The 23,345-nt window shown below is 41.3% G+C and overlaps 1 protein-coding gene across 9 annotated transcripts in view; it reads right to left on the bottom strand.

The window, feature by feature from the left end:
• LOC133416460 (neurexin-2-beta-like) overlaps positions 1-23,345 on the bottom strand; it is a 196,748-nt gene that overhangs the window by 150,462 nt on the left and 22,941 nt on the right. For 8 of the 9 annotated variants that reach the window (XM_061703372.1, XM_061703379.1, XM_061703375.1 and 5 more), the window contains exons 2-3: positions 8,565-9,616; positions 7,213-7,236 (exon numbers count right to left, since the gene is read on the bottom strand). In XM_061703372.1, coding sequence (XP_061559356.1) covers positions 7,213-7,236; positions 8,565-9,267 — 727 coding nt within the window. In that variant the 5' untranslated portion in view covers positions 9,268-9,616. Of the gene's footprint in view, positions 1-7,212; positions 7,237-8,564; positions 9,617-14,212; positions 14,268-23,345 lie in introns of all 9 variants that reach the window. The other variant, XM_061703373.1, reaches the window with a different exon arrangement.

Here is a 23,345-nt window from a genome sequence, read left to right as displayed (position 1 = left end):
ACACAGGTTTATTATACCATTGAACATTTAATGGATGGACATTTAATTGTTCTGCCTGTCACTATACGTCGCTGGCATAGATACATGATCAAAGGTGTATTTGTAATGGATAAAATAATAATTTTCGGACAAATGAAGTGAAATTGGATCCCTAATGAGCTCTCACGCCACACTTGTGTGCTATGGCGCCGTGGTTGGGAATCACTGTATTAAGGTCCTAAATGCAGCATTACGGTACCAAAGGAAGTCAGAAACCAATGTTCATTCTGTACCACTTTTTGGCCAATCTTTGTTAGTGGACTCAGTGCTGTATTATGGTTAAAAAAAATAAATTTCAGTTTGATAATATAAGCAATATTTCACATTCACAAAAGCTGTGAAAAATAACAATATATCCGATCTTTACTGTACCACGTTTTGGCATTGGTATACAGTACCACTGCTGACTGAAATGTGTCAGGTTACAGATAATGCAAAATATGACTAAGCTATAGAACTGACTCAAATCTATTTAATTACTGCAATACCCAATTTGGCACGCTCTTGAACGCAATATATTAGTTATAATATTATATCAGCATATTAGTGGACCAAATGTGGTATTACAGTACCTAAAGTCGTAATTGATGGAATACAATCGTAGATTAATTCATGTGCATTCTTACATAGGTCTCACATATGTGACTTGCTTAATACTGACTAATGACTGAATAGAGATTTGCATATGTTTGTGGTTGATAGGTCCTGTATGATTAAATCATACAAAGTCAGATTAGACCATTTTCCTTGGTTAAGAGAAAACAATGATAGTCAGATAGAGCATAGACCATGTTAAGTGAAGATAATAGGGTGTGATTTACACAGGTATAATACAGAAGTTGAAACAAGTTCAACCACTGTGTATGCTGCTTTTGATGTATGGTTGTCATTCCATGCAAGGATATCAAATCATATTTAAGATTAACCAGGTCTCCTGGATATTACTTAAGTAATTTTAACCATACTAGTATTCCAGTTTGATACCATCGACCCATCTATTTTCTATACCGCTTAGCCTCATTAGAGTCGCGGATGAGGTGGAACCTTTCTTAGATGACTTTGAGCGAAAGCTATCGTACACTCTGGTTGCCAGCTGGGCACAAATAGACAACCATTCGCACTCACATCCACACCCATGGTCTGTTTAGAGTCTTCAGTTAACCTAATGTGCATGTTTTTGGAATGTGGGAGGAAACTGGAGTATCCAGAGGAAACCCACACAAGCAAACTCCCCACAGGAGATCTTGTTCTGTATCACTTGTTTGGCACACTGTTTTTATTTGGCACCAAATGCATTATTTCAGTACTCAAATTAGGTGCGTCAGTTTGATAGATTAAAAACTGCTTTTCTGTTAAAGCTATTAGAGACATTAGACACCCTTTCTTTTGAGTACCAAACACATTATCAGTATAAATTTGACAAACAATCTTTTGCATACAAAGTGGGTCTCCAAATAATTGCTTTGTTCTGTACCACTTTTGGCACATTTGCTTTGCTAAATGCATTATTACGGTATCCAAAGAGGTTTGCTTGATAAGCTATATATTTTGCTTTGAAGGGTACCCATACCGCATCACATTACTGCCTGGGTTAATACAGGACCTAAAAGTGTCGCCTATATATGCGTTCAAGAGCGTGCCAAATGGGGTATTGCAGCAGTTAAATGGATTTGAGTCAGTTCATATTTTGCATTATCTGTAACCTACCACATTTCAGTCAGCAGTGGTACTGTATACGAAAAATGGTTTGTTTCAGTATACTCTAAAGATACATATTTATTGCATTATGCATACAATCAAAAGTTGTGAAGAGTACCAAAAAAATGTATGTTTTCATGACAGCTTTAGACACACTTTTCTTGAGGTAATAACGCAAGCTGGCATTAATTTGCCTTTTGTTTCATATGACATTCTTCTGTGTTGAATCCACTGGCGGGTTACACTGTATCGTGTTGCAACGCTGTCACTTTATTTACGTATTTATCATCATATACAGTAGCAGACACACAAGTCCGATCAGTGGTAACTTCACCATGTGTGGCAAACTGAACGGAAAAGCACCACTTTAGGAAACGCGCTTAGAGGTCCATTTCAGTCCCTGGGGACCCTTATAAAGATGGAGGTCAGAGTATATCTTGCTGTGTTAAGAACATCGTCACCCAAGGGAGCAGGTATGCACCACACACACAAACACACACCACGCACCTGATGATATTTTGTTAGAACAAACCCTGCAAAGTGCAGCTCTATGCACTCTGAGTGGGGCTGTTTGTCGCCCGACAACAAACCAATACGTCGTCCTCAAAATACAAACACGACCATCTCTTCCTTCTCTCCTCACCCCTCAGGCTATCTCATTCTCACCAGTTGTGTTGCGATTGAACTGGACAGGAAAGCAAGAAACATCACCACCTTAAGATGTCTGTCATCCTTTAGCTACCGGGTGGGATGGGCTGGGGGGGTTGCATGGGTGTATCTGTGTGTGTGTGTGCGCGTGCGTATATGTGTGTGTGCTCCGTTAGGCGCTCACTCATCACAACTGTTGGCAAGGCAGAGACAAAGACACACCCAGCCGCACCAAGCTGCAAAACACCTTTCAATGAGGAGCAGAAATACATCACGACTGCGAGGCAGCCATCCTCTCTGGAGTCTGTTCTAGGAGGGTTTTGTACAAACAGTAATTCACTGTAGTTAGTAAAAAGGGAGACATATATTTGAGGTGGTTTGAAAAAGCCTGTTGTTTCTTTTTTTTTTGTCAAAACATTTTATGAAAATAGTATGACTTAGCTGGTATGCAGATATGGCAAAATATATTGTCTTGTTGACAAATATACTGGACTGTCAGACCCTCAAGAATTTAAGCTAAATTTAAATTAACCTGAATTAAAAGGAAAAAAATGTGGCATGAGACGAAACTCAACTAATCTCCTTTCCCCCACCATTTTTTTCCTTTTTTTTTTTTAAATGTCATTTTATTGTGTATATCATTCATAAGGACAACGGGGTCAAGAGGAAAATGTGAAATGTGAAAACAATCCCTCTTCAAGAGCACTCGTCCTCATTACGGTCGCGGTTGAGCTGCAGCGTTTCCCAGCGGACATTTGGGGGAGAGGCAGGGTACACCCTGGACTGGTTGCCAGCGAATCGAAGGGCACAAAAAGACAACTAACCATACATTCACACCTTAGGAAAATTAGTAGTCTTCAATGTACCTAACTAAGATGCAATTTTTCCGAATATGGGAGGAAACGCAGAAAAAACAAACGCCACACAAGAACTGTGAGGCAGACATACTGTACCAACCTTCACCCTACCGTGCTGCCTAATTTTGAATAGAATTTGTTTTCATCACAAAAAGAGACACGAAAGGCATGATTTACTAGATTTGCTTGAATTGAATTTTCCCATTGCTCAGTTGGTAGCGTGGTCATCTCTCAAACCAAAGGTTGTGGGTTCGATCCTCGGCCTCTGTGACCATGTCCAAGTATCCTTGAGCAAGATACCGAATCCCCAGTTACTCCTGATGCTGCATCATCAGTAGGTGAATGAGGAGACACTGTTAAAGCGCTTTGAGTACCTTCGGTAGAAAAGCGCTATACAAGTGAAAGCCCATTTCTATTTACCCATCTTGGGACTAATAAAGGAACTATTTCTTCAATTGGAAAAAATTTTAGTTTAAAATCTTACCTGCACAATTTATACATTTCGTTATTAAATAAATTGGCGGCACGGTGAAAACTGGTTAGCACATCTGCCTCACAGTTCTGAAGACCGGGGTTCAAATCCCGGCCCCCCCTGTGTGGAGTTTACATGCTCTCCCCGTGCCTGCGTGGGTTTTCTCCGGGTACTCCGGTTTCCTCCCACATCCCAAAAACATGCATGCTAGGTTAATTGAAGACTCTAAATTGCCCATAGGTATGAATGTGAGTGTTATGGGTTGTTTGTTTATATGTGCCCTGCGAATGGTTGGCAACCAGTTCAGGGTGTACACGACCTCCTGCCCGCAGTTACTTGGGATAAGCTCCAGCATGCATGTGACCCTAGCGAAGATAAGCGGTGTAGAAAATGGATGGATTATTACATCTATTGCAGTGAAATAACTCTTCATTATCATTTCAATTATGCCCTTAAAAAACAAAAAAAATCAACAGCATTTTTATTGACATTGTTGCTGCAGATGTCAGTCCAGTTCAAATATAACACTAAGCATAACTTTTTGCACAATTTCTCTTTAAATTCCTATGTTGCCATCTTGCATGTCATAACAACGTACAGCTAACTGTGCGACCCATGCAGGTCAAACCATCACAGGCAGAATGTGATGCCCGGACCAGCCACGCTAATCTTGGACTACTAGCAGCATTGGAGGGAAAGTGGATGAGATATGTCGTGCCTGCTAAAGTAAAATATCACATCCAGGGAGTCACCACATTGAATATCCTTACCCTACTTGGCTGAGCCTTACAGCCAAATCTCAGCGTGGCAATGCAGAGATAGAGTCCCAGGAGCATATACGAACATAAACCGCCTTTCACTCTCTTCCTGTACTATTTAGTTTGCTATTTTTAAACGTGGAGAGGAAACTAAAACAGCAGGCCATGGAATAATCTGTGATTTATTTATTTGTTGGCATTTTATGCTTTTTGATTCAGCTTGCAACAAACACTTCACTGTCTAATGAAGACTTACATATAATGAGATCCAATACTGTTGTGTATCAAATACTCTGCCTTTGGAAAGATAATGTTACATTTTGATTGACACTGGCAAATGTGGTAACCAAAATATTAGAAACATTTCGTATGACGCAGTGCAATTCCACTCCACTGTAAACTATAACCACAATCATAGAAATGTAGCTCAGTTATTATCTTTCTGATTGTGTCAGTCAAAATTGAGCATTGCTATCTGTCTAAATGCACACTTGATACCTACTTGTGTTGGCTATAACTAGGTTGTGCAAGGAGTTATACTATTGTGACTAGTGGTTATAAAGCTTATATCTCTTTCTGTATTGGTGAACACAACCTTCCAAGAGAGTTCTCAGCCAATATGTGTGTTTTTTTCATTTTCACAACCAATATTACAGCTAGCTGGATGTTCTATTTAGGGAAGGAAGTGTTAAACCCAAAGAGTTTTCCCAATCTCACTTGGATTGCAACAATTTAAATTCTTTAAGATTTGCTGAAAATGTTGTTCAAAACTATACTATATGATCCTTATTTCGAAAAGAAAAAAAAAAAAAAAAAACATTTGGTCATTGTTGCGACATAATTAGTGAGCAACTTGGAAGAAAGAGCCATTGCATTAGGATTAGGATTTGCCAAATTTGTTTTCCATGAAAAGTACAGTATTATAGAGCGTCTTATAATGAGGGATGAGACCAAGGTCATTGCTAGCGGAAGATCTGAGCCCACTCGGACCAGCTGTGTCCTTTTTCGACGGATGCCTATGGATGCTTTGTCATTCCTTGCCGTTCCTAGAGTGCAATTACTGTGCGCTTGTGCATACAATTCTGAAAGTAAACAAAGCGAACAAACATAAAAACCCAGACAAAGCATTGACAATACGTTTTCAGTCGGACTTTGTGTGTTTGTGTACAGTTGTCCCGTGACGTTTGACAGAATCCTCTGCGGTCCGCTTGTGCGATGTGAGGTAGCTGCGCTTATCTCTCGTTCGCAGACCTGCTTTTCCGCTCTCAAAACATCAGAGGATGCTTTTGGCATTAGAGCGTGCCCCGGCGTGGCCTTTGTCCACACAGATCAACGGGATGCCACATGCTGCATACTGTAGATGAACAACTGGGAAGAGCCACCTGCTGTGCCAAACTGTTTCGTTCCCTCTAAGCGTTTCCGCTGTCAAATGGGGATTATTCCTACAGCACTTCAAACCCGCAGTCAAGATCGAATAAAGCATATGGGCGGCCATCTTTGCTGTCTACGGCGTGTGTGTGTGTGTGTGTGTGTGTGTGTGTGTGTGCGTGTGTGTGCGTGTGTTTGTTGGTGGGAGAATAACAGACTTGCTGCTGCATCACACACTGGGTTGCATGGGGGCAATAACAAGGCATCGGCTCAGTGTTATTTTGTTGTCATTGTTGTTTTCATGCTTTCTGCACAGGGGATTGTCTCCATGTCAAGTTTTAATCCAATAAACATTCTGATCCGCTCTCTTTGCAGTATGTCATCTAATAATGGCTGCATTTTTCCTGTAAGAGCAAACACATGCCACCTTTGTGCGAGTATGTGACGATTATAGCTTACAGTATTTGTAAAGGCTGAAATATGCACACTCGCACTTATAAATTTATGACAATCATTTGCGTTGTCATAGACATTCTATGCGAATTGCATCCATATTAACAAACTATACATGAATATGTTTTATAGTAATATAGTGGATTTTGGCGAGCAGGTGTGCATAGTTTGCTGCATTACAGTGATTGATAACGTGCCGTGGTTCAGTGCACCTCCCCAGAGTGTGTTGGCTGCCACTTCACCACGACGGCCACTTTGCTGATGTGATGTATAAGTTTCACAAGCGACCAAATAAATCTCCTTCTCACACTTTATATTTAACATTTTATGTGTTCATCATATTTAGAAAACTGGCCTGTACAGTTGCTCTGTATCGTTAAAATGTTGCAGGATAATGAGCCAATAATGACACAGTGGCTTCCTTTTAGAGAAAACAAAATATCTGGGAAGTCTCCCTGTGCAAAAATAACAGAACAAATTGATGAATGTCCCCAGAAATCATTCAGTGTATTTTTGCAGTCATGTTTGATTCCACGTGTCAAGTGGGAGCTTAAATGTCATTTAAGTCTAGCAAACAAATAGTCACTAAGAAGTGGAAAAAGGCAACGCATACAAGGGCAAACATTTTCTGTGACGGATTATGCAAAACTCTACATTGTTACGAGGCCCAGAGACTTGACAGACCTAGCAATTTGATTGCTGTGAATAAATGTACTTGTACAATCAGTACATGAAGAACGTCCTACTATATGTACAATATACAGTATGTCATCAAAGTCTAATGTGTTGGATGTCAGAACTGCAGTCCAAACTGACAATAACAACCTGATGGCAGCAATCACACTGAGGCTACAGTAAAAGCCTTTGCAAAGAGTACACATGGTTACCATTACGCTCATTATAAAATAAAGTGGCTTACCTTCTACTTCTTTCTGGACACCTGCTGTAATAGGGAGAAAAACAGACATGTTTATTTTGTTGGCAGTAGGAGAGCAAATACCAAGTGGCTTCAAGTTGAAACTAAAACAGCTGCTTAAGCTTTTTTGTTTGGTTATTATTTCAAACACAAATACATGTCAAAGTTGGACTGTTTACTTGTCTGTTGGACTGTTTACTTGTCTGTTGGAACAGTGTGTTTGCTGTATTAAATTAGTGACAGTGGAACAAATAAAATGTCATAACTGGAAGAAGCAAGTACCTATAATGTTTATATTTCATATTTTTTGCGTGAATATTACAAATAGTCATTAAGCCAATTGTACTCCCTGTTAGGATCCTCCATGTACAGTATTATATTTGACAAGTTAGTGTATCATACAGTATTGGGGATTATTATACAAAAATCTTTCCTACAAAATTGGATCATTACGATAAGCCTAAATACTTCATCATTTTGTTTCAACCACAGGAGGCTTTGTTACACTGTATATTTGCAACATATTAAGCCATCGATGGAGCAATATTCAAATAACACTGTTAAAAACTATGTATGTGTACTTTAAAAAATAAATTAAAGCTCATTAAACTATAAATAATAATAATAATAACTTTACAGTTTTCAAGTTAAGCTTTCAGGGAATTGTATTTTGAGGAAAAAGCAAAACAGCACATTTACACACCCCCCCCCCCCTCAAAAAAAAGCATTTAAATTGCATGATAATAAGAAATTATGTGGGAAATTTAGGAGAGGAGCTGTTACAAACATAAAAACGACAGTGGAGAAAGTTTCTCCCAGCCACGGGAGGAAGACAAAGTAATATATTTCTACTTAAATATCACATTATATTGTATTGACACCATTATATTATATGTGATGCATGTCATTGCTATATACCAGGTAATAAATATTTTTTAAAAATGGCTACAACAAAATAATAATAATAAATTAATTTCTCAGTATTCTATTGAGGGGATTAGAAAAGGGCATTTCGTCCAAAGTAACGCCTGTTGGGATCCTCTATCGCTAAATACTATATATTAAAAACAGAAACTTTACAAGTAAAGATAAGCTTTACTTCTTTTGGACGTTTTCAGTAGTATAGTTAAAAGTTAAATTAGGCTTTCAGATAATTTCCTCCCTGGTGTTTTGTACTAGTTTCACCATAAACAAATGACATCAAGCTGCTGGCACATTATTCTGCAAAGATAACTGATGGTACTCCAACCGCTCTCATATATTTAACTTCAATCAGTTTCGTTGGGCTTTGTTGATTATTGACCGAGGCGCAAAATAATGTTTTGCGGTGATCACAAACGTGTGAATTGCCTCACCTTCGTGGCAGTAGCTTCCCACGAAACTGGTGTTGATGCAGTCGCACAGGACCTCCCCCTGGCTGACGGAGCACAGGCCTCCATTATAGCAGGGCGAGTGCGCATCACAGATGTAGTCCATGTCGCTGTGGACGGATTGACCGTCCAAGAGCACGGGCAGAGCTTCCCCCACTTTCAGATTGGCGATGAGGCCCTCGAACGGCGGCTCGTACTTGACGGTGCTGGACGTCAGGGCGGAGAGGCGCACGTCGGGCGAGATGCCGCCTACGTAGAGGTCACTGGCCACGACCATCTCTTTCCTCTTAGACTTGACCTCGGCCGCCTTCTCTTCGTTGTCCACCAGCAGCTTGGTCTCTCGGTAGTTCCTCGACAGGAGAACTCGGTGCCAGCGCAGGTCGTCGATACGCGTCTCCGTGTGCAGGGAGGCTGGCTCAGCACAGTGGATGGCGAAGCGCAACTGGACTCTCCCGTCAGCTATGAGGAGCTCCAGGAAGTCACAGTCGCCACCATCGTCGAGGTAGAGCACCAGCGCTTTGCTGATGTTCGTCTTCAGGATGAAGCTGAGTTCTGCAGTCGTCTTGGCGTCCCATTGTCCGTAGCGTGTCCACTGACCCGGAATGCCTTCATATTCCAATGCGCTTCCTGTTAGCACCAAATGAACTAAAAACAATAACCAGGAGGCTTTGTTGTGACACTTGGCCATGATGGTTAGTGTCTACCAGCTAATGCATACAGTATGTATCCCTATACAAGAAGAAGAAGAAATAATAGCTTAGTGTCGACTGAAGGCCCACAATATCTCAAAACAAGAAAGCAATTTTTGCATGCAGTGTTTCTTTAGCCTTGACTGTCTATCCGGATTCTTTTTGCCATCGTTCAACGCGTGACAGAAAGACAACAAACATCACAAGTGATCCACGAGACTGTGTGATTCCTCGTCTTCGCCATCCAGTGTCTTGGCCTCCATCCAGCACGGCTCCAGTCAATTCTCTAAGTGTCAATTCGGCACAGAGCCTAGGTGGCACGGTCTGCCTTCTCAGGCACACAACATCCTAGGACAAAGGACAAAAGGAGAATGTAAAATGATTCATCATAATTATTGCTGAGAATCTTGTGCAAAGCATGTCACAATAAAAACACTTCTAAATCAATCAAGTTTATTCAGAGTAGGGAAGCGCATAATAATGTATTAATCGATTGATTGTGTGGAATTGATCGCTGGTTAATTGCATCTTCAAGTAATTGTAGCAAAATGGAGTGCTCTGCTGGGCTAGCACAGGTGCACTGCAAAAACTGGGATTTAAAAACATCCATCCATTTTCTGAACCGCTTATCCTCACAAGGGTCGCAGGAGCACTGGAGCCTATCCCAGCTATATTCGGGCAGGAGGCGGGGTACACCCTGAACTGGTTGCCAGCCAATCGCAAGGCACATACAAACAAACAACCATTCGCACTCACATTCACACCTACGGGCAATTTAGAATCTCCAATCAATGCATGTTTTTGGGATGTGGGAGAAAACCCACGCAGGCACGGGGAGAACATGCAAACTCCACACAGGTGGGGCCGGGGATTGAACCCGGGTCCTCAGAACTGTGAGGCAGACGCTCTAACCAGTCGTCCACCGACTTAAAAACAAACAAATAAAAAATAGTATTGAAACATGGAATGTATTATAATGCAAAATTATCTGACAATAGAAAAGAAAAATTCACTAGGCAAGATTTCTTAAAACAAGTAAACATAGTCTTAAAACTAGTGTACTTAATTTATTACTTATACCGTTATAATTGTGGTATTTCTTATTTTAAGCTAAATGTACTCATAACCAGTCATGAAATCTCACTTACAAATTATAATACCTTAAGATTTTCAAGTACTTGAAGCAAGAGAAATGCTCTCATACAGAGTACTGGGTACTCCGGTTTTCTCCCAAATTCCAAAGAGATGCATGGTAGGTTAATTGAAGATTCTAAATTGCCCATAGGTGTGGATGTGTGTGCAACTGGTTGTTTGTTTAAATGTGCCCTGCGATTGGTTGGCGACCAGTTCAGGATGTACCCCGCCTCTCGCCCGAAGATAGCTGAGATAGGCTCCAGCACGCCGCGACCTTTTTGATATAATACAGTGGGTATGGAAAGTTTTCAGACCCCCTTGAATTTTTCACTCTTTGTGATATTGCAGCCATTTGTTAAAATCATTTAAGTTAATTGTTTCCTCATTAATGTACACACAGCACCCCATATTGACAGAAAAAAAACTTAATTGTTGAATTTTTTGCTGATTTATTAAAAAAGAAAAACTGAAATATCACCCAGCCATAAGTATTCAGACCCTTTGCTGTGACACTCATATTTAACTCGGGTGCTGTCCATTTCTTCTGATAATCCTTAAAATGGTTCCACACTTTCATTGGAATCCAGTTTTGTTTGATTATACTGATTGGACTTGATTAGGAAAGCCACACACCTGTCTATATAAGACCTTACAGCTCACAGTGCATGTCAGAGCAAATGAGAATCATGAGGTCAAAGGAACTGCCTGAAGAGCTCAGAGACAGAATTGTGGCAAGACACAGATGTGGCCAAGGCTATAAAAAAATGTCTGCTCCTAAGAGCACAGTGGCCTCCATAATCCTGAAATGGAAGACATTTGGGACGATCAGAACCCTTCCTAGAGCTGGCCGTCCGGCCAAACTGAGCAATCGGGGGAGAAGAGCCTTATTGAGAGAGGTAAAGAAGAATCCAAAGATCACTGTGGCTGAGCTCCAGAGATGCAGTCGGGAGATGGGAGAAAGTTCTAGAAAGTCAACCATCACTGCAGCCCACCACCAGTCGAGGCTTTATGGCAGAGTGGCCCGACGGATGCCTCTCCTCAGTGCATGACACATGGAAGCCCGCATGGAGTTTTCTAAAAAAACACCTGTAGGACTCCAGGATGGGGAGAAATAAGATTCTCTGGTCTGATGTGACCAAGATAGAAATTGTTGGCCTTAATTCTAAGTGGCATGTGTGGAGAAAACCAGGCACTGCTCATCACCTGTCCAATACAGTCCCAACAGTGACACATGGTGGTGGCAGCATCATGCTGTGGGGGTGTTTTTCAGCTGCAGGGACAGGACGACTGGTTGCAATCGAAGGAAAGATGAAAGTGGCCAAGTACAGGGATATCCTGGATGAAAACCTTCTCCAGAGTGCTCAGGACCTCAGACTGGGCCGAAGGTTCACCTTAGAAAAATACAATGACCCTAAGCACACAGCTAAAATACCGAAGGAGTGGCTTCAGAACAACTCCATGACTGTTTTTGAATGGCCCAGCCAGAGCCCTAACTTAAACCCAATTGAGCATCTCTGGAAAGAGCTGAAAATGGCTGCCCACCAATGATCAACATCCAAAATGACCGAACTGGAGAGGATCTGCAATGAGGAATGGCAGACGATCCCCAAATCCAGGTGTGAAAAACTTGTTTCATCATTCCCAAAAAGACTCATGGCTGTATTAGCTCAAAAGGGTGCTTCTACTTTTGTACTAGTATACAAAATGACAATTCATATCATCAGGGCAATCCCATAGTTTATCAAGGAAATTGAGTCAAATGGCCATTCTTAATTCAGATACTGACAAAACGTCAACACTTGCCACTTATGAAATCAGTGAACGAAGAGCTAAGATCTAGGACAGCTAGCGGTGTAAGCTTCAGAACACATTTAATATAAGTCTCCAGATTGCATTAGAAATTCTGCCAATTGCCTGATCTGCATCAGATCTACATGGTTTGACACAACAGTTTCTGACCAACCAAGAAAGAAAATGTCATTTCTATCTGGGTAGTTTTGCTAATTATAAGCAATTGTGTTTTTCTATTCCAAATCACTCATACAAATTTATATGTGGGGTCAGGAAGCTGCACAGTAACAAACAAATGGTAACACACATAACTTTCTTAGTGGAGGAATCAGACTATTAAATTACCCATCCGTTTTCTATACTGCTTATCCTCACGAGGGTCATGGGTGCGCTTAGAGCCTTTCCCAGCTGACTTTGAGCAAGAGGTGGGGTACACCTTGAACTGGGCACCAGTCAATCGCAGGCCATGCATAGACAAGCAACAATTCATACTCACATTCACACCTACGGACAATTTAGAGTCTTCAAACAAACCTAAAAAACGTTTTGGGAACGTGGGAGGAAGTCAGAGCACCCACACAGGAAGGTCTGAGGGTGGATTGAAACGTCCAACCTCAGAATTATGAGGCGGATGTGCTAAATACTCATCAGAATTAGTAAGAAGGAAATATATTATAATTGCTGCAGTGATTACATCCTACTAACTGTTGTATTGACAACCCTACATGTGTGAGTTAAAGCCAGTAGCAGGCTTTCAACATGAAGAAGCATATTGATCCTGTAGCCTTCGCTCTCCTCTAGAAAATGGAAACAGTGCTTCGCAACAATTCTGTGCTGCAGTCCATATTTCATGGCCACCTCGCGGGAATGTTAGGCCCCATAAGCTCTCCGTGCTGTCTCTCCGGACCAAGACACTGCAGCCTAACAATACATGTACAGGTCAGTGGCAGTGGAAAGTAGGAGATTTGTGTTGTGGAAACAAACAAGAAAAATAATTGAAACGTTGTCATGAAGAGCAACACAACAAGCCTCCTAGACACAAGTAAAGTTTGTAAGGTGGTTGGACAAAAGTTATGTCTGTCTGTTGTATTGGGACAGTGACGCCAATTACTTAATTTTTCTTGTAGACGGAAAAGATTTGGATTTGTCATTGAATGGATGATTTCAACATTTTAGCTTTATTTCAAAAATAATAAATATCTGACTACGATACACAATATAGAAGACAACACCTTTTGTTTGAACCCACTTAATTTGCATGTGATCAGAAGTATTGCAATATGTGAAGGATTTGTGTTTTGTTACCCAGGTGTGTCCCTATTACGTTATTCAAAACAACAAAATAGTGTTGAATGTCAACGCTTAGTTTCAGATTTAGGTTTTGCCTGACGAGACTAGACCGGCGGCATGGGGGACGACTGGTTAGAGCGTCAGCCTCACAGTTCTGAGGACCCGGTTTAAATCCGCGGCCCCACCTGTGTGGAGTTTGCATGTTCTCCCCGTGCCTGCGTGGGTTTTCTCTGGGCACTCCAATTTCCTCCCACATCCAAAAAACATGCATTAATTGGAGACTCTAAATTGCCCGTTGGTGTGACTGTGAGTGCAAATAGTTGTTTGTTTGTATGTGCCCTGCGATTGGCTGGCAACCAGTTCTGGGTGTACCCCGCCTCCTGCCCGATGATAGCTGGGATAGGCTCCAGCACGCCCGCGACCCTCATGAGGAGAAGTGGCTCAGAAAATGGATGGATGGATGGATGGATAGACTAGACTAGATTTACAGTTAGAGGTGTAACTAACCTGATAACTGGGGGGAGTGGGGACAAGTAATTTTGTTTTTGAGAGGTATTCCTCAATGGATGTCAAACCCAAATGTGTTCAGTCTACGGCAAAAATAAAGGAAGTTGCCGTTCTGTTCCCATAACTTTTGAGTAGTCTGTAGCCCCCTTTTGTAGTGCCCATCTAAGTAGGCTTTTTTTAAAGTAAGAAATATTCTTGATGTACGTTAAACTGTGATTTTACCTCAACAGGGCGCATTAGCAAAGGCGTCTCCTGCAGGGCTGGCCCATTTTCATCTCTGCACAGAGAGAAATATATGATATGTTTGAGTCAGCAGGGAATTACGGCCTCTATTGGGGCACTGCAGATGAGGAACTGCCACATTTGGGCTTGCTCACATTTGGCAGAGTTGCAAGAAATATCATATCATAGGAAGCAAATCAAAGTTGCTCTTGAAAGCTGGAGGCAGGAAGTAAACCCTTCAGATAGATGGGTTTATCATGGGAATAGATGCATCCTGGAAGGCGATACAAACTGACTTGCTCCTCACAGGATGAATTGTAATTTGCCACGGTCAGTTATGGAATATAAAATAAGAATCTGTCTCACTTGCATCTACGTGGTTGGACTTCACCTTGTTTTCATTTTAACAAAAAACACATTTGTATTTCGGTGGTCTCAGCTTTTCATCTTCACTATAACTTCATTGGGGAGGCAAAACATCCTGAGAGATATGTCACCGTGTGCATCATCATGTGGGTCGAGATGTTCTCAAGCAGGTTATAATGATAAGAAATAAACAACGACAAGGCGCATTTCAAAACCGGAAAGAGACTGAATTTGTCCCTGTTGAATGAAGGTGTGAATATTAATCTTAATTGGTGCTATATGGCTCGAGAGAACAGTGAAAATGGGATATTCTCTTTTGCCAAACAAATATGCAACAACCTGACTGGGTGGGGCATTTTGCCTGCCAACACAATATGTCAGAAAAGCATAAAACGATAACGGCACTCTGTGGATATACCACATAGGTAAAAAAAAGAAAAATCGTGTTGCATCATATTTGTATTTTGCTTCTCTGTCTGTATATACTGTACGTCACAAAGTTGTATTTGTCCATATATGTTAGTTAACAGGCTCATTTCTGATTTGTGGAGAAAGGAAGGGGTGTTGGACGGTCACCATGTGAGGCCAAAAACAAACCAAACATTTCTATACCCACATTTCAATCCAGATTTTTTTCAAAATTGTATGGCTCTGTCTTTGTCATTTGTGGCACAACTCTTCAAAGTTTGATGAAAATCGCTAAATCATGCCATCCTTACCAATCGTCCAACCAAACCAGTACCGCTGGCATCTGCGTTTTTGTGCTTGGCAAACGGAATAAGTAGTAACTTAATTTAAAAGTAGATGGATTTAATGAGACTCTCATAAAAAAAAATAAAAAAAAAAAAAGCACTCCTGAAACACCATCATGTGAACCAGAAAATGGGAAATAAACAAAGCAAAGCTGGGTAGCTGTGTTATTTCAGCCATCGAGGCACTTTGAAGATTTCATTCTAGCAACATTTACACAGCCTCAGAGGTTTTCAAGAGAACAAAAAAACACCCACACAATTATTATTTGCAGAAGTATGCCCTAGGCTGATACTGAATCTGTCAGTTTCATTTTTGTAAACGCTGTCAAGTAAGAACAAATGCTTGGAGATCACTTATTTGAATCTCTTTTACATTTAACATTAAAATGTAAACATTGCATAATAACAGATCTGAGAAATTTCTCATAACACTTTTGCTTAATAATTCATGACACGTAGTTTGAGCTACACCTTATCTCACAATAAGCTGAAAAAAACTGATTTATTAATATTTGTGTCTTTGATGCTATTTAATGTGTTGCATAGTATTTTACCAATGCCTGTGCTACATTATCTACCTTCCACAAGAGGGGAACATTAATGACTGACAATGAACTCACTAAATCAGAATCAGAATCATCTTTATTTTGCCAAGTATTTCCAAAAAACACTAAGAATTTGTCTCCGGTAGTAGGAGCCGCTCTGGTACGACAACAGACAGTCAATTGACAGACACTGACATTGAGAAAAACAGTCACAGAGCAATAAAGGGTTGCTAGTTATCTGGTAATGCCGGTACAATTTATTTTTATTTATTTTTTGACAATTGTGCAAAAAGATTCAGAGTCCACTAGCACTAAGAGCAGTTTGAATGACTAGTATAGCAATAGTCTGGTGCAATGGCCATTGTGCAAAGGGTGCCGAGACTTCAAGGAATGTATGCAGTTTAAAGTGACTAGTAGCGCGATAATCTGGGACAATGTTGCAAATCAGTCAGTATGCAAGTGGTGCAGATGCTACTCTGGCATGAGTGGCCAATATTGGTCAACAACAGATATGCAAATAGTGCAGTGTGGCGAGAGTACTACAGTGAGTGCACGAGTAATGTATAATTGGCCCGACAGAAATGTGACAACAAACTCGACAAAAAAAATGGCAGCATGTTGCAATGGAATTGTAGGTTAGGTGTTTAAGAAGTTGATGACAAGAGGCAAGAAGCTGTTGGAATGTCTGCTAGTTCTAGTTTGCATTGATCGGTAGCGCCAACCTGAGGGAAGGAGCTGGTGACCAGGATGTGGAGGGTCCAAGAGGATTTTGCACACTCTTGTCTTAGTTCTGGCAGCGTGCAAGTCCTCAAGGGTGGGCAGAGGGGTACCGACAATCTTTTCAGCAGTTTTGATTGTCCGTTGCAGTCGGAGTTTGTCCTTTTTTGTAGCAGGACCAAACCAGACCGTGATGGAAGAACACAGGACTGATTCGATGACCGCTGTGTAGAACTGCCTCAGCAGCTCCTGTGGCAGGCCTGTAGTAATTTAGACCCGAGATTGTAGGTTTCTTGGGGACTGGAATAATGGTGGAGCGTTTGACACAGGATGGGACTTCGCACAGATCCAGAGATCTATTGAATTTATATGTGAAGACTGGAGCGAGCTGGTACACGCAGACTTTGAGGCAGGATGGGGACACATGGTCTGGGCCTGCCGCTTTGTTAATCATTTGTTGTTTGAAGATGCGTCTCACATCCTGTTCGTGGATGGTAAACGCAGAAGTCAGAGGTGTGATTGTGGTCGGTGGTGCGGCTGGGTTGGTGTGGGGTGTGAACGTGTCCTTTTCAAATCTGCAGTAGAAGGTATTCAACTCATTGTACTATTGTTCTCAGTTTGGGGTGATCGTCGCTTGTAATTGGTCAGCGATTGTAATACATGCCAGACTGATTTAGAGTCGTTTGCGCTAAACTGTTTTTCCAACTTTGCTGCATAGTTTCTCTTTGCAATGTTAATTTCTTTAGTCAGCTGGTTTCTAGTGCGATTATACAGGGCCCTGTCCCCGCTTTGATATGCGTCCTCCTTAGCTTGGCGAAGTTGCTTAAGTTTGGCAGTGAACCACGGCTTGTTGTTATTGAATGTGCAAAATTACTTTGTTGGTACACACACATCTTCACAGAAACTAATATAGAATGTGACAGTGTCCGTATATTCATCCAGGCTGCCAGCTGAATTTTCAAAGACACTCCAGTCTGTGGAGTCTAAACAGCTTTGAAGTTCTATCTTTGCTTCATTGGTCGACTTTTTCACTGTTTTCACTGTAGGCTTCACGCATTTAAGTTCTTCCCTGTTCGTTGCTATTAAGTGAATTAAGCAGTGATCAGACGAGCCCAGGGCTGCACGGGGTATGGCACGGTATATGTTATTTAGCGTAGTATAGCAGTGGTCTAAAATGTTATTTTCCCTGGGAGGACAGTCGATGTGCTGTTTGTATTTAGGGAGTTCGTGGTTGAGTTTAGCTTTGTTAAAGTCCCCGAGAATAATGAGGCAGAATGTAGACACCGGCAAGAATGAATGATGCAAACTCACGAGGCGAGTAGAATGGCTTACGGTTCAAAAACAGCGACTCTAAATGCGGGCTGCAGTGTGTGCTGAGTGCCGTGACGTCCGTACACCATTTTTCTCAGAAAATATACATAGAAGCATATCCCGCCGCCTTTTGTTTTCCCCAATGATTCCATGTCGCAGTCTGCCCGGTGAAGATGGAAGCCGGGAAGCATGACGCCGCCATCGGGTACAGCCTCACAAAGCCAAGTCTCCGTAAAGGACATGGCGGCGGAACGTCTGAAGTCTTTACTGATCTTTATGAGAAGATGAAGCTCGTCCATTTTGCTGGGTAAGGAGCGTAGATTCGCGAGGTGGATCGACGGAAACGCCAATCTGTATCCTCACTTGCGGGGCTTCACTTGGAAATAGGTTTCTACCATAAACTGAGCGTCTTTTTGCGATATTCCTGTAAGTGTTTACATTCAGATACTGTACATTCAATGCTTGTCATCACGACAGGAGCGATATAGTGACACATTAATTGTGGGAAGAAGGATAGAAATGTCACATCTTCAGCTTGTCTTTACCCTCTACGACAGGTCCCATGCATTTTAAACAACAATACAACTCATTTGGGTTGTGGGTGACATAGACGTAGATGCAGACATGCTAACCACAAGTCCGCTGTGCAGCTGCATTTGTATCATGTCTGTTGTAATTTTATGTCAGTCGTGGTCTTCCTCATCTTTTTATACATATCAATGTTATGGCAATACATTATGCTCCCGGGGAGGAATACAATTTGGTTCTTGAGGTCAACACTTTGGAAAACCCTTATCCGATCATTATATTCACATAGACTGCATACCACGATCTTGGCTGCTCAAGATTTTGTTCTACTGCGAGTCAATTTACCCAAGGGAGGGCCAAAGGGGGAGGCAGAGTGCTCAGAGGTCCAACAGTTAGTTATTGTGCATGTGCTGATATTGTCCAGCGCTGGTCTAAGACAGTGTGGCACGATGCTGCGGGGAAATTTACTGAGCACATTCTGCATGAATCCAACCAGCTGGGTTTGATTGTGAGAGTTTTAGTAACATTTCAGTGAACACAATGGTGATCTAACATCACCTCTCTGTAGAATCAATACGATTGTTCAGTGAGACGCCAAACGAGGAGACCATCTATAATGGAGGTAGCACTTGACAAATGACAAAAATAATGATTATACACTCACTAAGCACACGGTTAGGGACACTTTCACAACTGAATAAAATCAAATACATGCGTTGTATCCAAAGTCTGCCTTATAAAATAAGACTAAGAGCTCTCAGTATGATGCAGTGCAGTTCTAAAAGCAAACTAAAAGTATAACAATAAGCATAGTGTTAAACGAATACTTTTCCGACAATGGCAATCACCACTGAGCAACTGCCTTTGTAAAGGCAGAATATCCCCTCTCTTCGATCTCATTAGCTGGAGCTGGTGTTCCTAATGAAGCAGTCTGTGAGTGCATGTGACTGAATGCGTTCATACATGTGGGTTTCTGATGAATTAATCGGGTTGTTGTCACAACCTCAAAAGGATGAATAGAGTTTATATGACAGCTGCCTATGATTTAGTGATAAATAATAAGTGGTTGTTGAAGAAGCATCTGAGCTGTGAACACTTTGTTTTGTAATCTGCAGCTTGTGGTGCAATATTTCAAAAGACTGCATAATTTGCACTGCATGGTTATTCGCCCCGAACAGTTTAGCTAGACTCTTTTCACTCATCAATTTTCCTATAGAGGAGCGGCAGCGGTTGATTACGCTGCCGTCCTTTAAATGGAGCCTGCAAGACTATGAAAGCAATTACGATCCACCTAAAGAGGTGAACGAGCAGAACAGCGCACTTGGTAATGACATCAAGTCGACAGGAAAGCTTGAACCCGTAAAGTGAAAGTGTACTTGTCACGCACCTACAAGCTCATTTTCAATCTTTCTGTTTGAAGCCAAATGAAAACAGAGCTGTGTTGGTGTGGAAGATTTGGATGTCAATGCTTTGGTGCAAAAGATCCAGGTAAGCATCATAATTAAGGAACTCATTTTTATTCATAGGACTGTTGTTGATCATTTGAAATTTGGGCTGTCTAATGTTCATATCATTGAAGTTACAGTATGTTCTCCAGTCACTAAATATTGAAACATAGACGCACACAGGATGACTTGCCAGCTAAAAGCAGAGAGTGTGGAATTGAGTGAGATTCCCCACAGAGTGAATAGTTCTGCATAACCTCAAATTTGGCACCTTGCTGTCATCGTATTTCTCGACAAGAATCAGTTGGAACTCATTACTGTTTATTATGGTTAGCCTGTGAATTTGAATGCAAAGAGATGCAGCCTTATGGCTCACCCAGCCACCCATTCATCCATCCATCTTATAAACTGCTTATCCTCGTTTGGGCGTTGGAGACTATCCAAGAGGCGAGGAGTAGTAGCCTATAAACAATTTAGATTCTTCAATTACCTAACATTCCTGCTAGGACAGCAGACTACCCGGAGAAAATGCATGCAGAGAAAATGCAAAGGAAGACTGAAGCAGAGATTCAAGCCCAAATTTTCAGAACTGTGAGCCAGACCTGCGAATTACTTGTCCATTGAGCAGTCTCAGGGCACTAGTTTCGTGAACGCCTTAAATCCACCTTGGCGGGTGGCGCTACTGCGTGCCAGGGGCAGGTTAGACCGGTGTTGGTAATTTCATACATCAGTGCAACCTGGCGGAACTGACAGTGGGCGGGCTGCGCCACTGTGGGAGTGTTTACGGCCGACTTCACTCGCTGCCAATCAAAGTGGCTACTCTCATTCCCTTTACACATGATGTAATGACAGCTTCAATAGCGGCATCGTTGTGTGGAAGAAGACGATGTTTAATCACAGCAATCTGGGCTTGAGTGTCACATTGTCACTGCTCTAGGCCGGTGCGGCAACAGGCAATGTGAGCAAGTACCCTTATTAAATACAGAACTAGCTGGTGATAAGTATTGTATGTCCGCTGAGCTCAGTATCTGTTTGCCTGTGCCCCGATCAAATTCACCAAAATCACGTTACACCAGCAGTCTGCCTTGCGCCAGTATTTAGACATGGTCTGAGCAGGCGTAAGTTTAGACTTACTTTCTGCCACCAAATTGTCACTCCGCCAGGCGCATCTCCAAGAACACACCCTTGTTGCATTGGTAGGCCCAGCCTGGCGCAGACTGCTCAGCTAAATTGGTAACTGTGTGCATTACACTAATTGTAAGTACTGAGCTTAATACCTTTATCTCCATTATACTTCTTCTGACAAGACATTCCAGACAACTGTAAAGCGTTGCATGTCAAACAAGAAAAGTACTGACAGAATTCCCACCATGATTAATTGATAGAAACGACGACATAGAATAATGATACACACTTTTAATTATCCATATTAAGTCTGTGGCAGTCAGATATAGAACAAAGACAGGCCTGACCTAGTAGAAAGGCTGCCATATTTTCTTTGAATTTAAAAGATCATACATAAATGGTTCTGTCCCTGAGATCAATGTTCTTATTGCAATTTCTACTCCATAATTTGCTGCTCTTTCCATTGTTTCAGTTCCTGATTTCATTAAAGCGAGATCATTTTGCCTTGATTGCTGTCTCACGCTGAATCATTTACAAGGTTTTCTAATTGTTTAAGTAATTAAGCGCAACTGGGAATTGATTGCTTCATCCAAGTTTAAGAGCGGCTGTGTCCATTCTGTTGGCTCTTCAAACTTGCCTCCCCGCCTGCAGGTCCACGGCACAGACAATATTTACTAGCTCATATTTAATCAGTGAGATCTGTGAGACAGTGTGCATGCAGAAAACTTGCTCTCCCAAGAGGCGAACAATAGCTGCTTACACAAAGTTATCAGATGGACGCAAAGTGCAAGCGTGTGCATTAATGGATATTTTTAAACATGGTCCTGATGATACTTTTTGAGCAAGTCGATAATCTCTAATTAGTATGGATGTTTGCATAGGGATGAGACAAAGTGTGACCACAAGGTTCCAATGCTTCAAAGTCCAAACATTGTCAAGATTTTGCCATTTGAGAGCGATATCTTTTTAGATGATTGAGAAGCATGCAGTGAAGCGTATCAGGATCACCGAAGCTCTATCAAGGCGCTTTTCAAAGTCAGTGTTTTCATCTTGTAGTAAACAAAGATAACAATAAAGATACTAGCGACCATGGATGCCAGTGTTTAAGAATCCCTTCCCCTTTGTTCCTTGTTCTTGACAGACCCTGTAAAAGGAGATTTTGTACCATATTTAGGATACTTTATTTAATTTTTTTTTAATAATGCCTATTATGAGACACCTCATCTCAAATGACTGAACCCAATCCGTCAACAACTATGGGGAAATATAGAGAGCAAGGCACAGAATGTCTGCCCTGTATGTGGTGTTCATTTTGTCACAGTGGAGGTTCCATTCCCATCTTTTATTATTTTTGTAACCACAATAATAGCACAAGTTCCAAGTGCATTGCCGTTCTACACCACACAACAACAAAAAAACTAGACTTTACACTGATTTTATCGGCCTTATCGGTATCGGCCGATAATTAGCATTTTATGCTAATCGGCTTTAATGTCATAATTCGCCGACATGATGAATGACGTCATTGATCGGCTGTGCAAAATACATTTACTCCGCGTCGCCATCGTGCACAGTATATTTGAATCCAAAAGCTAGTTTATTTTTAGCCTTGTCGCGTGTCGTTTGACGTAGTACTGTAAATATCTGTCGGCCAATAAAGTTATTTTAAAAAAAAACATGTCGGCGGTGTGGGACAGACAACACGTTTGAGACAGACAACACGTAATGCCCGGATCAGATGACAAGACAAATTGGGAAATGGGGGAAAACGTGTGTTGGTGGTCACCGGTGCTCAGGAGAGTAGAGGACTTTCGTTTAAGGCTTGCTTGAGGTATGTTCCTGTACTTTTAATACGATACGGCTCGCAAGCAGGCAACAAAACGTTATGTAGCCTAGCAACCTAGTGGTAGCACGAACGGTTGTACGTAAACATGCCGCCGTTCTGTCGAATAATGCTCTAAAGTTTCAGTGTGGGTGAAGTAATTTAATTAAAAATAATGTAATTTAATTACAGTAAGTTAGCACCCATTATTTCTGTCATGTTGTAATGTTGGTTTGACCTGACTGATTAGAATACACAATCTGACTAGAGCAGTGATTTTCGAGCTTTATGGAGCCAAGGAACATATTTTACAATTGAAAAATCTCACGACACACCAACAAACAAAAATGTCACAAAAAGTGGATACATTTATTTGTGTATTTACTTCCTGCCATCTAATAGAAGACCATTCATTTGTTCTGTCTCAATATGCCTCACTGGCATAAATAGAGGAACAAAGAGACATTATTTATTGTAAATATAATTTTTTGAGCAATTAAGTACACAAGTATATACAGTAAA

The sequence above is a fragment of the Phycodurus eques genome, chromosome 17 (assembly GCF_024500275.1).
Source record: "Phycodurus eques isolate BA_2022a chromosome 17, UOR_Pequ_1.1, whole genome shotgun sequence".
Lineage (NCBI taxonomy): Eukaryota > Metazoa > Chordata > Actinopteri > Syngnathiformes > Syngnathidae > Phycodurus > Phycodurus eques.
Note: the sequence above shows the minus strand (reverse complement) of the source record. Positions and strands in the feature narration are given on the sequence as shown.